Source organism: Gopherus flavomarginatus, chromosome 3 (assembly GCF_025201925.1).
Source record: "Gopherus flavomarginatus isolate rGopFla2 chromosome 3, rGopFla2.mat.asm, whole genome shotgun sequence".
NCBI lineage: Eukaryota > Metazoa > Chordata > Testudines > Testudinidae > Gopherus > Gopherus flavomarginatus.
This window is the reverse complement of record NC_066619.1, coordinates 154082173-154094630: the sequence shown is the minus strand read 5'-3', so window position 1 is coordinate 154094630 and position 12458 is coordinate 154082173. Positions and strand designations below refer to the sequence as shown.

General features: G+C 40.8%; 1 protein-coding gene across 1 annotated transcript in view; it reads left to right on the top strand.

The window, feature by feature from the left end:
* Window positions 1–12458, top strand: part of SLC4A4 (solute carrier family 4 member 4) — a 262517-nt gene that overhangs the window by 158081 nt on the left and 91978 nt on the right. Inside the window, exons 6-9 of the mRNA XM_050945480.1 lie at window positions 85–242; window positions 8155–8242; window positions 10128–10282; window positions 11065–11178. Coding sequence (XP_050801437.1) covers window positions 85–242; window positions 8155–8242; window positions 10128–10282; window positions 11065–11178 — 515 coding nt within the window. The remainder of the gene's footprint in view (window positions 1–84; window positions 243–8154; window positions 8243–10127; window positions 10283–11064; window positions 11179–12458) is intronic.

The window sequence follows — 12458 nt, the reverse complement described above, 5'->3', positions numbered from 1 at the left end:
TGGATTAGTTTGATTATATATTCATATTAATCTGCCTAATGAGAGAATCAATTTTTTCCCCCCTTTTTCCTCTCACTGCCACAGCTGAAGAATAAGTTTATGAAGAAATTGCCCCGTGATGCTGAGGCCTCCAATGTGTTGGTTGGTGAGGTAGACTTCTTGGAAAACCCTTTCATTGCCTTCGTCCGGCTGCAGCAGGCAGTTATGCTGGGTGCTCTGACTGAAGTCCCTGTTCCTACCCGGTAAGAGAGTCTCCCTCAGCATGCAACGTGAATCAGAAAAGTGTTTTCACCTTTAAAATAATGACACCATTCCAAAAGGGAACCATCTCCATTGCTTTCTGTAATGTAACTTGCAGTGGATTTATATATTTTGCCAAGACTATCAGAACTTAGCTTACAGATCACCCCTTCTCTCATAATGAGATCTTGGATTTGTTGTAATATCTAATCTGTGAATGTACATAAACACTGATTAATGTAGCAGTAAAGGGACACTATTAACTTGAAATCTAGTCGGGGGGGGGGGGAATGGAAGGAAGTACTACGCTCATTCCTGAATTCTCTGGTATTTTTTCTGGTTGTATAAGTACATTTTCTTCTTAAAAATGCTTTTTTCTCCTTTGTTGTCTCAAAGGACCCTAAAAAATAAATGGGGGACAGTGAAACTGACAAGATGCAAAGGGTGAAATTCTGGCATTATTAAAAAGAATATAAAAGTGCTATCCTATATGAAAAGTGAATAAATTGGACAAAATCTTTCAATAATAATCATTGTAGGTGTTACTTGTTATTACAAGGAGCGCAGATTTTTCAGGCAGAAGTGTGATTTTTTTTTTTTTTAAAGTAACCATGTCCCTTTTTGTGTTAGAAATTTAAGCCCTGATCTTGTAAATGTGAACATACTTAACTTCAAGTATGTGGATGAGATTGCTCATATGTTTAAAATAAAGCATATGCATAAACATTGGCATTATCAGGGCCATTAACTCACAAAATTGAATATATGACAGTTAAAAGTCTAGTCATATGCATAAAAATACAGTCTTTAGTGATGCAGTTACATACTATTTCTCTATGCAATACATGGCAATGTCAGTTTAAAAAAGTGTAGAACCTTAGATACATGTACTGCATTTTTTGTGTATTCTAGATAGAAACCATGAAAGTAATTAGTATGAAAAGTATATAGTAAAATATACTTAAACTACCAATGAAGCATAATAAAGTTATAACGAAAAGAACAGGCTGCATACAGATGGAATTTCGGTTCTATCACAATGTTCTTTTTCAATTCCACCTCGCTAGCAGGGGTGCTTCATTAATATATATTACTGAAATATATTTATTACTATATATATACCATTACCACTTAATGCCATTACATATTAGCACCTGACAACATACATATGTTTTAATATCAGTGTACAGATTTAGTTTACATTGACTGTAAAAACTGAGTTTGAAATGTCCTGGTAATTTCTTAAGTATGAGTATGCAAATACTTATTTTTACTTGAACATTAAAATTTTTTTAATGTGTGTCCATTATATGATGAAAGTAATATTTGCACAGTGCTGAGAAAGTTAGAGGAGATATATATTATATTGAACCTTGTAAGAGGAGACATAAAGTACTTACATGAGCAAAGAATAACAAACTATTAAGGCACAAGATAAAACTGATATGGGAAGATAAATCTGTCAAAAGTCCACAGGTCTAAAGTTTATAAACATGTATTACTAAGATTCGAAATACACGGAATCAAAGTTGCCCATATTCAAGTTAAATAATCATGGGTAAGTGGCAACTTGTAAGTAATTGTCATGAACTGGGCTCAAAGAGATTGATCTGTGTCTGATGTTTGGGTAACATTGCTTATTAACCGCGTTGCAGTGTGCATGTCTGAAATCTATGTCACTGGAGCATTAGGATGGAAATGCTAAGAAATGTTTGAATATGTTTAATTTATTTATATTTTGGGGTATTTTTTAAGGAATACATTGGAAAAAATAGGGTGGATTATTTTTAGCAATAACTGTTTTTGCTGTCTCAGCGTTACTGGGTACTGTACATTTCAGTACTTCAGTCACTAGTCTGATCCTGCTTATTTCTTTTTTAAATACATGTCTGATTGTTTCTCAGTAAAGGTAAAATTAGACATCCTTTGTTCTGAAGTGAGAGCCGAAGTTGGATGTAGAGAAGCTTAATAACCTCATGAAATTATTCCAGAGTGTTATTGAAAACAATACATCCTTCCATGTTCACATTTTTTCCAGGAAATATTATTATCCATTTGCTGTCCTCCAAACCAAATGTTAGCTGTAATCAGAGTAGGGAGGCTCATTAACGTGCTTCTGTGAGGAATGAAGAGCCATTTGCAGTGGTTGCATCCTGTAAAATCCAATAAAGGAAATCCCAGAAGGGCCCACATTGGCTATGATGGACTACCTCATCATTCGGTCATTTGTTCTAACCTCCCTGTGCAGTGAACATGTCTGCTGTAAAGTGCACTTCAGAACTCTCAGATCCTAAAAGGTGCAATAGGTGGAACCTTTTCTGTTTTTTTTTTTTTAATTTAGGTTTCCCTTGTTATGTTATCTGATAAAAACCGCAGCCAAAATTTTCAAACGTTGGTGCTCAAACTTAGACCTCCTCAAGCCATATTTAGTCTTGTACATAAAGTGGCCTTTTTTTTTTTGAGGAGCTGGGCTGCAGCTGTGCCAACACAGCAATGTAAACCTAGGGTTAGTGGAACTCGAGTCAGCTGACCGGCATCAGGGAACCCTGGACTTGAGCATCTTCATTGCATTTTAACCTTGGGTTAAGGATTTTCTGACCCATCTCGAACCTAGGGCCCTGATGTCCATACTGCAGTACGCTGACTCGAGTCAAAGTAACCCTATCTGGGCTTACATTGCTGTGCAAACATGCCCTCACTGTACGGGTTACTGCAGCCTGAGACCAGTTGGTGATTGCAGTGGGAGCTGCAGCTGCCCCGTGCCTCTAAAAATCAGCCCACTTCTATTTAAGAGGCTAAACATGCAGAAGCCTAATTTTAAACTCCCAGATTTGAAAATGTTGGTCTAGAACTGCGAGTGCTGATTTATTTAGAGTGTCTGTATAATTTTGTAGTGTTATAATTGGAAATTTATTTACCAGCTGACCCACTCATTGCTTCTTATTCTCTTAATTAATTAGCCTGTTTTTCTTGAGCATCCATAAATATGCTGAGTGCTTCATAGACACAAGTGATTGCCCCCGCGGAGTTTACAGTCAGGGATCCTGCCTCATCCTGCTCCACTGAACTTGAAGGGAGCTGGATCCTGCTGTATGGGCATAATCTGAAGTCTGACTCAAGTAGAGAAGGTCATAAATAACCTTGGGGAAAGCGAGGGAAAAGAAAAAGTTCCTAGTAATAAGATGACATAACAAGGCTACTCAGAAAAGTATGTTAGACATCTTAGTGCTTCCACTTTTAAAGCAAATTAATCTTGATTCCCATGGACAACATATCAGCTTTGACTTTTCAAGGGGGTAGGGCATCATTTGTTGAGGAGGAAGATACAAGCACCAACATCTTATGGTTTAGAGGTAGGCTTTGCACTGAGCTCTCCGCAGGTTGAAAGGCTAGTATTCTGTGCACCCCTTCATCCTCATTGCTTTCCTTCATGTTCCTTTGGAAATGTAGAACAAACACACTCTAAATAACCCATACAGTAAAATGTATCGGGCAGACTGATGGCTCTGTGTTCCCTTTTTTATTGCCTCTAATTGTTGTTTGCTTTTGATTTCAGACTAATGTTTAGTTACAGAGCAGCTGATGCTTAATGGAAATCTTTGAAAGATTTTTCTATTTAGAAATCACTCTGCCTAGGCTTCGTTACTAAGAATATTTACATGAAAACGGAATCTTTGTTTAAAAGAAAGCAGCAAAAGCCCATGAGCTCGGTCTGAACAAAGACCCTGTTCTTATGCCATCTTACCATCCTTGGCATTAAAAAACAGGGAATTGAAATCCAGATGAGGAACTGTAACTACAGCTGTTTTGCAATAGGATATTTTTCAACGTTTTCCATGAGGCATCATCGGCCCTTCACCCTGTGCTGTGTCTGTCCATTACAGACGTGATTTCCCAGGCTTTTAAAATCATGTCTATTCTGCTCATTTTGGTCTCTAGTCATTAATTTTAAGTCTACAGTGCTAGGAATTTCTCACTTTCACAAGCACTTATTCACCACGTTTACGCTAATGACTTGGGTGGGTCTTAATGAAGCTTCTAGACTAAAATTCTGCAGATGACCTTCAGATCTCCCCCCTCTGCAGCATTAAGATGGGGGAGAAGGTAAAGAAACACCGAGAGGAGTTTTACGGATATGTGGGCGGGGGTTATCAGTACAGAACTACATAGTCGAACCTGTGATTCTGCATCATTATTATGCCTTGAAACCTTACCTGAAATTTAGTGACTTCTCCAAAATCACACAAGAAGCTTGTGGCAGTTGAGCCTTGATCTCCAGAGTCCCAGTTAATTGGTTAATAACGAGATCAGCCGTTTCTTTGTCTGATTTTTTTTTTTAAAGTGTAGACACAATCTGTGTCTTGCGCATTGTTCAGGATATCAGCGTCATCCCAATGACTGTGGCTCACTGGAACTTTTCCAGCTTTGGGGCGTTCTCTGGGAAATCCTGACTCTTGGCAACAAGGGTTTACATTTCTCAGTCTCTGCTTCTGTATGCCACCCAACCGGTTGCTTTCCTGGTGGTATGTTGACAAGGTGCCCAAACAATGAATCATCATGTGTGGTGAAGGAGGGAAAAACAAAAGACTTCACCTGTCTGGAGTCTTCATTTCCTTCTCCCAGAGATCAATAACAAATAGCATCCCAGCCATCAAGCAGCGTCCAGTCCAGCGTCCAGCGGTTTCTGATGGGAAAACTAACCCAGCTGGCCTTTCCGATCCTCTAAGGAGGCATGTGCAATCACTCTGTTGATCAAGGGAACAAAATAAATAGCAACAGTGAAACAAACCAGAAAACAGCACCCTTTTCTGACGTAACCGCCTTTAACCCTTAGAGAAATCCCAGCGTTTGGCTTTTTCCTGCTTTGAGGGGAGAGGGATTCTCCTCATGTGTGGGCAGCCCTGGCTTTCACCCTGTGATACTTCCTGCTCTGCCATGGATATTTTATATATGGAGTGCCCTGCCTCCTGGATTAGCAGCTACCACACAGCGATTGCAGGCAAGCCTGGCCCTAGGACACTGTGGCTCACTCTTGCCTCAACCCACTGTGGGGAGACGACACCTCCTCACAAGTACATTTCCCCCTCACTCCCCATCCATTGAGCTCTGATGCTTCCTTATGCCATTTAGTAGAGATTTCAGTCCACATTCTTTAGCATAAGCAGGCATAGCACCTGACCCCTCATGTATCCCTCCAGCAAACTGGGTTTAATTTCAGCACCAAAATCTCTGGAGTTGACTGAGATGCATGAGGGTTGTGCCCATTTACACCAAGCTGAGTTTGGTCCTTAATCTCTTGCTAGAGAGCAGGGCAGTAATATGGCTGTGGTGCCTTTGTATGGCCCATTTTCCAGACAGACTGGATTTACAGTGCACATAATTTGCTTGATTTGCACTGCTATGGAGTGTTTCTCCATCAAACCCAGCGTGAGACACAGGAGTTGCTGAAAGTTGTCTTTTGCAATAATTCCCATGCTCTTAGTAAACTGAAATCCTAAAAACAGATCTCCTGTCTTGTCTTCTGTTGCAACGATCTAAGGGAGTGGATTAGTAACTGGATAACAGCATCTTTCATATCAAGATTGCATTGGATGCCAGATTGGCGTTGTCTGACCTGCATTGTCTCAAATCAGTTGTCGTTAAATAGGTGGTCATATCACAAAACTGCCATCAAAATGAATGGGCAAACAGTGGAGATGCCAGTGGTCAGGCCTGGGGATTGAACTACCCTTCCATGGCTCAGCTGTGACCCAGATCATTCATGGATGAGCTACAGGGGCAGGGTGAATGTAGGAAGCTGACATTCCTGCTGCCTGGACTGTGGCTGTTCGTGGATAGACAGCTGTCAGTCTGGCACCTTTTAAAAATAAAAACACGGCCACAAGACCTAGATAACAGGTCAGCAGGTCGTGTTTGTTAGCACCTCAGCTTCAGCAGCCTGAGCTTGCTGGATGATCATTCAAAATACACGATCAGTGATTAGAAGCAAAGGCAGAGAAGCTAAAGAGCAATGATTTCATATTGAAGATATTATCAAGTAGGTGTGTACATAGTAATAAGCAATTGTTGTCTAACAGGTATCAAATAAAGGATTAACGCTTAGTATATTGTAGATAGTGATCCCTGCAGTATATGTAAATTAAAAATAATCCATCTGCATGAATATCTGCCATGAACAGTGGCTGTGAAGCATTTACTATCAGCAAGGCTGTATTGTGTATTCCCACCAGGAACACAAGGCATGCCAGGCTTGATCAGTTTAGCTAAATTATTAAGAACTAAAGGCTGATTTAAAAGAATACTTTTCCTTCACACATGAGTAGCTGTCCTGTATGCTGAATCCTACAGATATTTCATCCTCAGAGATGCACTGATAGGCAAATGCAGTGCAGTGTGTTTCTGAGCTCTGTGGGATTGATGGCTCTAGAAAGGAAATATTAGATATTTTCAAGGATACTGTTTTTAATAAATTTAAGAAATTAAAACACTTTCTTCCCATCACAAAAATACCCTCACCCCACCCCACCCCCACTGCCCTTCTAGCTTGCCTGGATGCCTGCTGCTCTCCTTCTAAGGAGACCTAAGGAGGCCAGTCTGTTTTGCTGGCTGATGGATGAGGAGAGTTGTGGTCTCACCCTTTTGGGGAGAACAGGTGAGCTCTGAGGGATAAGGGAGTGAGCAGTTTCTGAACCCCTCGTGGAGCATAGGGGCTAGAACTCTGCCTTGCTTGGGTCTCACAAATTGAGAGAGACTCTCTACATCCCTTCCCCAGCCATTGCAGCAAAACTCCCATCGTTGACAGAATTAGCTAGGAATAGGAATAATGTTGGGGAAGTATTTAATGTAGCTGTCCTTCTAAGAGAATTTAGCAATTGGAAATAAAAAAGGGCCAGCACTGTGTGACCAGCCAGACCATTAGCAAGGGCTTTCCAGACTTCCAGGGGTCTGCAGAGCCCAGTTTGGGAGTCACTGGGCTATATCACACTTGGACAGTATCTGCACGTGAGCAGTACATGTTCCTGGTCTCTGGGCATTTTGAGGAGTATCACATTTTAGCTGCTGCCTGCACCTGGCTCATGAATTAGGTTGCAGGAGTTACTGCTGGTCGCTAGACCCCTCTGTGTAGTGCCATCACAGCACTGGTTTGATGAAGAAAATACAAAGAAACCTGAGTGACAGCTGAGCCAAGGTGTCTGTGTGTAGTGGTGGCCTAGGTCTTTAGGGGAAAGACTCCAAGGACCGCATAACTGAAGGAAGAATTTGATCCCCTAATTTGCTAGGTTAGCAAGTTTTGATTAACTGAAGTGTGTGAATCTCAGAGGGAGACGTACACTAGTTAAGCTGTTGACACAAAGGCCTAGTCTCATTCCTCCTATGGGCCAATGGCCTGACTATGAAGGGGACTGAGCTCCTGTTGAAATCAGTGGGAGCAGTGGTGACTCTGCAATTCTGAAAATCCAAGCTCAAAATAATGCATTTTGCAATTTTTCCTAGATTCCTTGTATTTTGTGCAACTTTTACTTGAATTTACTGTACACTGAAACAAGATTCACCTTGGGTTTTTTTTTAATGAAATACAACTGCGTTGTGGGTTTGGAGTGAAGTCTTCAAATGTGCCCAGTGCTGGCCTAAATCTGGTCCTGTTGAAGTCAGAGAGTTTTACCACTGACTTCAGTGGGAGCAGTTAAGTGGATGCTGATTCCTTTTGAAAATCTCACTCTTAATATCTGATTATATCCAGTGTGTTTTACAGGAAGTGGAATGGATTGCATCTCTAACTACTACAGTATGATCCTTGTAAAGATGAATCTCTGTGTTCGCGCTGTTTATTGATTGTAGACGAGTTTATGGTACAATGAGTAAATGATACAGTTTGCTATCCTGGACGGTAATAGTCCGTTTGTTTTTGGTCAGATTCCTGTTCATTTTGCTGGGTCCGAAGGGAAAAGCGAAGTCCTACCATGAGATTGGTCGATCCATTGCCACTTTGATGTCGGATGAGGTAGGCATCTTTGCATACAGTGTCCAATTGTTTTCTGTTGTTGTTTCGTCAACCTAGATGGTAGCCATCCTCTTCTTTAGCTGTATAGTAACTTTTTGGGTTCCACATACCAGTACCGTGCATGAGGCTACTTTGGATGGCAAATTGGGTGATGGATCCATGAGTGCTGACTTTGTGTATATATCAAATTCTGATTATCTTTAAATTCCTCTTCTTAATTATTTAATCTGCCTCCACACTTCTGTAAATGTGTAGAACTAGAACGTGTTTCTTTCCTGCTTCTTTCCCTGTAATCTGTAATTTTTTCAAATACATTGGAGTTACTTTATAAACTGTGCTTTTTTATTCAAATTCCAAGATCACAGGTACCCCACAGCAACTCTGACAGTGCATCTTATTGTCGAAATAGTTACACCCACCATGTGTTGCCCTGTGTCTGAGAGCACTGCTTTAACTAATAATTGCACATTACCCCTCTGTACCTACTAATTACTTTCTAATAATACACACCAATAATGTGATATGATACTATCTACATAAGTTAAACATTCTTCTCAGTGTCTCTTGGGCTCTGCACAACTGTATCTCACCAACATCTTAGCATTTTCTTTCTTCTTGTGCTCCTTTGTTCTCTGACAATTCCCTTGGTTTCATTCACCCACTTCAAACTCTGTTCCGAGCACAGGGGCGGAATATAAGAAAGACAATCTCCTAATTTCCCATGCACCAAGTGTCCTCTCTCTCCTTCCTCCAATGCCTCTTTAAAGTCCACTAGTTTTCAAGTGCTTCCATATGCTGATCACCCCCCCCCAACCTGAATTGTCATTTTGAAAGGTTCAAAATACGTTTATGAAAATAAATCTTAGTATTCTTTTGTCTCTGTTTAACCACTGGCTTCAGCCTCACTCGTTTACTTCCAGTTGGCCCAACTTGGTATGTCTCACTAAATTATTTCCCTGTGTTGCAGGGACCTTTGACACTGGTTCACTTCAGTCCCTTCTGTTCTCTGCATATGGTCCACAGTAGTTTAGTCTCCTGTGGGCTGTAATACTCTAGTCTAGTTTCAGGTGTTGGGTTTAGTGTGCGGATGCTGGGTGGTATTGGTGGCCTGTGATCCTGGTGGTCTCTCTGGTCTTAAACTCTCTGACTCTATCAGTAGAGGTGGCCAGAAGACATTTCATTAAAAATGCTGAAGTTATTTCTGTTTCATAGGGTTCAGAACTGACCCCCCCCTCTTTTTTTTTTTTGGTTTCTTGACATTTTTAGTGACTTGTTAAAATTGAATGACTTTTCCCCGACCCCGCACAAAGCATTACTGAAATGTTTGTTGAAAGTTTTTGGCTACTGAAAACTGGCTTTGTGGCAAATGAAAAATTTTGCTAACATTTTTCATAAAAATGTTGTTAAAAACAAAGCATGTCAAGAAAGTCATGTTTTTTTGGTGGGGGAGAGCAATTTTTTTTTTTAAAAAGCCATTTTTGTTTTAAAATCTTTTTGTTCAAAAAACATTGGCCAGCTTTGCTCTGAGGTTCATATCTGACTGGCTCAAGTACCACTGATATATATATCAGTGGGGAGAGGGATAGCTCAGTGGTTTGAGCATTGGCCTGCTAAACCCAGGGTTGTGAGTTCAGTCCTTGAGGGGGCCACTTAGGGATCTGGGGCAAAATCAGTCCTGCTAGTGAAGGCAGGGGGCTGGACTCAGGGTCCCTTCCAGTTCTAGGAGATAGGTATATCTCCATTAATTTATTTATAAATTAATTTATATTTTTTGTAGTGTATTGAGTATGAGTCTATTAAAGCTTTTCTGAAAGATCTGTTGTAAGTCTTGGCTGTAGAAAATGGTAAAACTCTTGCTGCATTGAGATTTTTGCTTCTCCTGCAGGTGTTCCATGACATTGCCTATAAAGCCAAAGACAGGCAGGACCTGATCGCTGGAATCGATGAGTTCCTGGATGAAGTCATTGTGCTTCCACCTGGGGAGTGGGACCCTACCATCAGGATAGAGCCCCCCAAATCTCTCCCATCTTCTGATAAAAGGTAACAGCAGGGAGTAGCAGGGCTCATGTCCGTAACAACAGAGTAAGATATCCTGGGCCGGCGTGTTAACTAGAGAAGATGAAGGGAGTGCGATAAGTTGAACCCAAGACCTTGTGTTTCATTAAAGCAAGTGATGTTTATGTAAGCAGGGCTGGCTCCTGTTCTCAGTTATATGAGAGTGCAGGGCAACTGGGGTTGAGTATCTTGAGGAAGACATGCTTGGCCAAGATTTTTAAAGAGCATTTACTCTCCAAGCTTGAGGAACAAAAGCAGGTGAATGAGGGTTGCAAGTGCAAACAGTGCAGTGGAAGGGGAGGAATAGGAAGGGAGCAGAGGAGTCGTCATTTTTTCCCCTTAGCATTGAATTTTCCACATGACACGGTAGAAGAGAATGTGCCTGAAAGCAATGTCTGAGAATGTTGAGTTACCCTGTAATTTCAGGTCTTTGCTAATATCCCTGTGGGGAATGTCCCTGCAGCACTGTACTTGTACCAGCACTACTTTGGAAGAATCTGTGTCCTAATACAGCAAGCCATTTGTAACTGTAGTTAAGCTCAATATTGAATTTTATTTTACAGCTTCCAATATGGAAAGAGTTAATCCCTTATCTGCAGCATGCCGGCCTGGCTGCTTGTATAGCAGGAGCATTCTGTGGTGTTTAATGTGCCACCACTTCAGAAAGGACATGACCTATAAGGCTGGTGTGATGGAGCTGAGTATAGATTTTTGTCCTACAGCGTGGAACACAGTGAATCCTCAGTGTGACTTGTCTTTCTGCATAGGAAAAACATGTATTCGGGTGGGGAGAATGTACAGATGAATGGAGACACGCCTCATGATGCGGGCCATGGAGGTGGGGGCCATGGTGACACTGAAGAACTACAACGAACTGGCAGGTCAGTGACAAATTGTCTGATTTGTTCAGCATGATGCTTTGCCCTTTTAGCTCCTTTAACTGTGCATCTTTTAATATTGCTCTCACCTGCTATGCACGTGGCTGCCATTTTCAGAAGTAACCTGTGATTTTTTTTTGAGAACTTTTAAAGGATCCTGAGCACCAGCCTTCTGTAACTCTGACCCCTTCAAAGTGTCTTAGCTTGGAGACTCAAACAATGAGAACCCCCGAATTGCTAGTCACTTGTGAAATGCTTGGCCTATGAAGGTGTGCAATTACGCTGATCATTATGAAGTGCATACATCCTAAATACCAATTCTTTTCCATTCATATTTGTGGAAATGTTTTAGCTGTTTGCAGGCTATCACACATTTATAAAATAAATGTTCAAAGCCATCAATTGTCAATAAAAGAGAGATCCTGTTTCCTGACATTCCTGTTACAATGTAGAAGAGCCCAAACGAGAGATTTAATAGAACAGAAGCTGAGAAGATAATGTCACATGAGGCCTGATTCCCTGTTCTGTTACTTCGGTTTCGTGCCAGTGAACACCATTGGTTTTGATGGAGTTACATTGGTATCAAACTAATGTTAAACAGAATGTAGAGTTAGGCCCGGTTCAGTTCAGCAACACAGTGTCAATGTAGTGTGTTACTGTAATTGAGATGTGTAGCTCAGGGAGATATCTAAAACTGTTCTCTTTTCCCACTCATTAGACTGCCACACTGGATGGGAAGCCGAAGTAACATTCCTCAGTTTTTTGAGATGATGGTTCCAGGCTATTACTATTTCTTAGTAACATGGGGCTTTGTAAAGTGCTTTGAGATTCCAAGACTATTCCCAAATATAAAACTTTGCTGAGATATAATGTTAAGGTTATAAGTCAGATATCAGTTAAAACATTATTGGAATGTTTGCAGGTATTAAAAAAAAATAAAGCTGAAAACCTGTTATTACAAGTTAGTTAATGTTCCTTCTTAGAAAGGCAAGAAATTCATGTTGTCATAAAGAACCATAACAGTAATCCTGTGCTTGTCTGTGATCATATCTCTTTAATGTTCTGTGTCTGAGTTGCCTGAGAATGTTACAGATTTGTTATCTTCCAATCAGTAAATAGTTTGGAAGGTAGATGGGTCAAATGCAATTATACCGATGAGGTTGTGGTGTTGGTGGACTATATGACAGAGAGGATAAGAAGTGAGATTTGTGCTTCTCATGCCAGCAGTGGATGATTGACGACAATGGGCATCAGTACCAAAGTCACTCTTGTAGTGTGAAGTT